General features: G+C 33.0%; 1 protein-coding gene across 1 annotated transcript; it reads right to left on the reverse strand.

Moving 5' to 3' along the window:
• Positions 1 to 1,738: 1,738 nt before the first annotated feature.
• LOC21386198 lies at positions 1,739 to 3,964 on the reverse strand. Its single transcript, XM_010110369.2, has 2 exons — positions 2,951 to 3,964; positions 1,739 to 1,808 (listed from the first exon to the last, which is right to left on the reverse strand). The coding sequence occupies exons 1-2, from the start codon at positions 3,855 to 3,857 to the stop codon at positions 1,753 to 1,755; spliced, it is 963 nt and encodes a 320-aa protein (XP_010108671.2). The 5' UTR covers positions 3,858 to 3,964; the 3' UTR covers positions 1,739 to 1,752.
• Positions 3,965 to 5,358: the final 1,394 nt, after the last annotated feature.

A 5,358-nucleotide genomic window follows, 5' to 3' on the forward strand; every position in this document is an offset into this window, starting at 1 on the left:
GTACCAGCCTCCACAAGGGAGGTAACTCAAGCTCCACAAGGGAGAAAAAAATATATAATAATGATGTCCTCCGACTCAAGGGAGGCATTCAAGTTATAATCACGGTGTCATGGAGGACCTTGCAAACCCTCACGTCCCGATGATTGCGCGCAAGTGGTACGAGCACTCGGGCCCATCAGTAAGAAAGATAAGATAAGATAAAAAGATTCTGATAAGACATCATAATTAAGCATAATTGGCTCATGCATATTTATTCATGTGAACTTACAGTTATTTTACGAGAGATGGTTCCTACTTGCTGAGCGAAAGCTCATTATAGAATGTTTATACTGTAGGTAAGCAACCGGCATATAATGCCTGATGGACTGCTGGCGAGTGGACGAATGATGTGGGTCTCGGGATATGGATACCACTCGCAAATATTTCCGCAATCAGCTTTATGTTACAAATAGTTTTGTTAATTATGATTATGAAACAGATATGTTAAGGTTTGAATATTTTAATTAAGAAAGTAATTTCGTATTTTATGTTTATTATAAGACCTTTAAAAAAAAAAAATGTTCCGTAAATTTTAAGAAATTTCAGTAAGTACAAGTTAAAAAGTTAGTTACAGTGGCGGCCTCAAAAGAGGGTCGCTACAATAACCCTATGTCGGTCAAGTTCTGACATAAAAATGAGCCATATTTAATAATACGACATAGACCGTATTAATTAACTATTTGTAATAGTATATACAATACGATGATCATACCAGATATTGTATTAATGTATTATTATACAATATAGTGTTTTAATACGCTCTGTGCATATATATATATGTATATATATATATTTGTTCACTATCTGACATCCGTAGTTGCATCACGACTATATTTTAACTGTGAAATTTTAATTTAGCCGTGCGCATCAATTGATCTATATGTTCATTTGTACTCTTGGAATCTAAATCATAGTGTACAATTTGTTTGCTTTTTAGATGTGTTTGTTAGAAGATAAGACCATTATTAGCCCACTTCTTAAGAGCTTAAGGTTTTTAGAAGAATTAAAAAACTAACATGGTATCAGAGTAGGAGGTCCTGAGTTAAAATCCCTACAAATACACTATTTAACCCCATTTAAAAATGTCCATTTGTTAGGCCGAACTAAAAAATGGTAAAAAACAAACAAAAAACTCAGCAAATAGCAAAATAATTTGTTCGGCCTACATTTGAGGGGGAGTGTTAGAATATAAAACCATTATTGGCCTACCTTCTAAGAGCTTAAGCTTTTAAGATGAATTAGTAAACTAATTTAAGTTTTTAAGATGAATTGGTAAACTAATTCAAGTTTTTAAGATGAATAAGTTTTTAAGATGAATTGGTAAACTAATTTAAGCTTTTAAGATAAATTGGTAAAACTAATTTAAACTTTTAAGATGAGTTAGTAAACTAAATAGTGTTTAGCCCTGACATAGGAAATGAAATATATATGCATTTGGGAAATATATATGCATTTGGGCCATTATGTTTGTCAAGCACCAACCATGAATATGAACACACTGTCACTGTACCACATTTCTATCCACCAACACATTTATGTATACATATCATCCATTAAATGCTAGCAATAATGTTTTTATTTGGTGCATAAATAGATAAATCCTTAACCAATAGCTTCTCAATGGTAATATAAGCCAGACAAAAGTTATAAAACTATGTACTGCACCACGTTTCTTCCGATTTCTCTTCTCGTTATTTTTGCCCCTTCATCAACTCACATAAATGTTGTCCTTGGCTTTTTTAGCCCAAAAGCAAAAGGAAAAATGATAACTAAAAAAAAAAAAAAAAAAAAAAAATCGATGTCCTTAGTTAGTTTAAAAAAAAAGGGAAGGCGAAAAGAAAAGAAAAGAAAGTTGCAGGCAGTTTTGGTTTACAGCGGAGATAGTGAAGTGGTCACAATAAAGAATGGAACTAAAGTTCAATATTGTATTATAGTTGTTAGAATGAATAGATGAGCTTGCATTAATATATATTAAAAAGGTTTCAGAAATTAAATACGAAATAACAATCATTAAGCGTCTTGCAAAGATATATAGAGAGAAAGGTGGGATGTGAATTAAAAATGCACAATATTAAGAATAATACTATTGAACAAATCATACATATAAAAATGCACAATATTAAGAATAATAATACTATTGAACAAATCATACAAAAAAAAAAAAAAAAAAAAAAAAATCGATGTCCTTAGTTAGTTTACAAAAAAAGGGAAGGCGAAAAGAAAAGAAAAGAAAGTTGCAGGCAGTTTTGGTTTACAGCGGAGATAGTGAAGTGGTCACAATAAAGAATGGAACTAAAGTTCAATATTGTATTATAGTTGTTAGAATGAATAGATGAGCTTGCATTAATATATATTAAAAAGGTTTCAGAAATTAAATACGAAATAACAATCATTAAGCGTCTTGCAAAGATATATAGAGAGAAAGGTGGGATGTGAATTAAAAATGCACAATATTAAGAATAATACTATTGAACAAATCATACATATAAAAATGCACAATATTAAGAATAATAATACTATTGAACAAATCATACATATTGGTGGTTGAGCTTTGGAGCTTCTGCCAACTACTTTACATTAACATAAAATTACATATATATTTATATATAACAGAAAAGGAGAGACGAAGACAAACACAATTACAAGCTAGTATTTCTCTCGAGAATCTTTCTTGCTTGGTACCAACACATGAAAAATACATGAATTTAGGAGAGAAAAAGAAAAGTTATGGAGTAGGGAATCATTGGTATCATGCGTTTGAACCTAATTAGCCAGATCAGACTGGAAACGATGTGCAAAGAAGTCAAAAATTTTCGGGAATTTAGAACACTTTTTCTTCTTTTGTTTTAAATATTAATAATAATCAAAAAAAGAAAAGAAAAGAAAAGATTAAAGAAAGAAGACTAGAGACCTCGATTAAGCATGTCGAAGAAACACTGGTCGGATTGCAGCCTCTGAAGTCTGATGTCGTTATTGACCTTGTTTATGAAGGCTTCTGCTCTTTTGTTCAACTCTTCCTCACTTATTGACTTGTCTTTTCTCAACGTCTCCCACTTTCTCATTATCTCCCTCTCCAACGCAGCATGATCTTCACCGTCCATCTTCACATCATCATCATCATCATCATCAGCTGATCTCGTCTCCACTGCCTTCCCCTGCCGCTCCATGATCGCCTTCCACGTCGCCTCCATCGTCGAATACTCGTCAAGATTTGTCTCCGGCGGTGACGCCTGATCATCTTCGCCCACGATTTCATCGTTTGAATTATAATTAGATGTAAATCTATTATTTTTCTTCTTCTCGTCGTCCTCATCGTCGACTTTTGTCTCCTTTGTCTCCGGCCATGGTTCGTCAGCAATGAACTTCTTTTGTTGTAAGATTTGGAAGCTTCTCCAGCTGATGATACCATGATGGGAAACATGGCCGTGATTAGTGTTCTTGTCCATTAAAGACTTTTTGGTTTTGTCGTCTGAAGAAGGAGAAGAAGAAGAAGAAGAAGATTGTTGCTGGTTTCGCAGCGGGTTTGGGAAGGCGGAGGTGGCAGCAATGGCGAAGATGATGAAGTTGATGACGAAGTAGATGTAAAGAGGAGAGACCCAGCTCCTAAACGACAACCATAGCTGTGGAATGATGGAGAAACTTAGATAGTGAAAGTAAGGAATGACTGTCGTTTTGAGGAGTGTGAAAGTGGATACCATTCCCACAAATACCACTAACACCTTTGATCCCCATATTGCCCCCTCAAACTTCCTACTGACTTTCTCATATGAAGAAGCATTATTCATCTTCTCCAAGCCTTTTTTGGATTTATCAGACATGAAACACGGAAAATTGAGATAAACAGAACAGCGTACTAGAAAAAGGTATTCAATACCTGATATTTCGGAAAGATTAATTTAGATCTGCTAGTTTTTACCTCAAAATATTGGGCTAGCAGAGATCATCAAAGAAAGAAAGAAAGTATCATTTATCAGAAACAGAGTGGAAATAATAGTGAGACTCTGGATCTTTATAAATTAAACGAGTTTGATGATGAAAAAGGCACAGAAAAAAGTATAAATTAAACAATCAAATGGACATCTAAACAATTAAAAATCCTCCCGAGAGAGTTGCTCATCTCATTTCATTTGCCAACGCAAAAGAAAAGAAATTAAATGAGGAGTTTAGACATACAAAGAGCAGGATAGGGATAGACCCACCACAGCAAAAACAAAGGCCTTCTAATTTGGCTAAATACATCCCCTCCCAGAGGACTTGTACAAGGGCAGGTTATACTTCTAACTAGTATCACACCCATGGTGGAATCTTGGCCGTTCATTGTTGAAAAATCTCAACTCAACTGTTCGACCTATAAAGCAATATTATATGTCCCCTTGGTTTTGTTGCTACCTTAGGACCTAGAGCGTATAGACCTAATGGATAAGGAATTATTACAAGATTTTTGACCTTTGGAATTTAAAACTAAAAGTAAGGCAAAAAACTAATGTCCATTAACGGCGGTCTAGCGGCGTTATTCTATTATCAAAAGGTAAGAGCCTAATTATCCTATTAATATATCAAATAAATTAAAAAACTTTAGCATCACAAACATTATCATTAACATTAAGAAAAAAATAAAAAAGGAGATGACTATGGTACCGTAACGCTGATATACGTATTGATACTTACCAAACAATCTCTTAATAAAACTACTAAACGCATTTTTAAAAATGATTTCTGTATGAGATTAAAAACGTTTTTATTTATATTTTCATACAAAAAATAAAATCATTTTAGAATGACTTCCAAACGCACCATAAGATTCTAGTTTTCTTGGGGGCTTTTGCAACCAAATCTTTTTATTTTAAATGAAAAAAAAAAACACTCTTTCTAATGATTTTGGGCTGATTTGGTTAGGTAATATTTGATTTTAAGTCAAATGTCTATCCTTAATTGGAATTTTCTGGAGTAGATCATTGATTTAGAAGAGCTATTAGAAAAATACCTGGCGGATTTTTTCCTTTACATATTTATTTTTACAAAAAATTTATCCTACTAATAAAGTGTTACTGAGTAGTTTTGTGTGTACATAACCTTATTTATTGTCTGCCGAGTCTAACAATAAGAATTAATGAAATTCCTAAGAAACTACACCTATCATTTGTTAGAGAAATTAACTCTAGGGGCATAAAGGTCCTTTTCTTAACCTTTAGTTAAATAGGGTCATGCTGGAGGTAAAAATTGATGTTGTATAATAAGGGTAGATCTCTATCAGGAAACAAAAAGCAAAGACTATACTTTGTTGAAGAAAAAAAAAAAAAAAAAAGGACAGAACTTTCG

The sequence above is a fragment of the Morus notabilis genome, unplaced genomic scaffold (assembly GCF_000414095.1).
Source record: "Morus notabilis unplaced genomic scaffold, ASM41409v2 Scaffold687, whole genome shotgun sequence".
Lineage (NCBI taxonomy): Eukaryota > Viridiplantae > Streptophyta > Magnoliopsida > Rosales > Moraceae > Morus > Morus notabilis.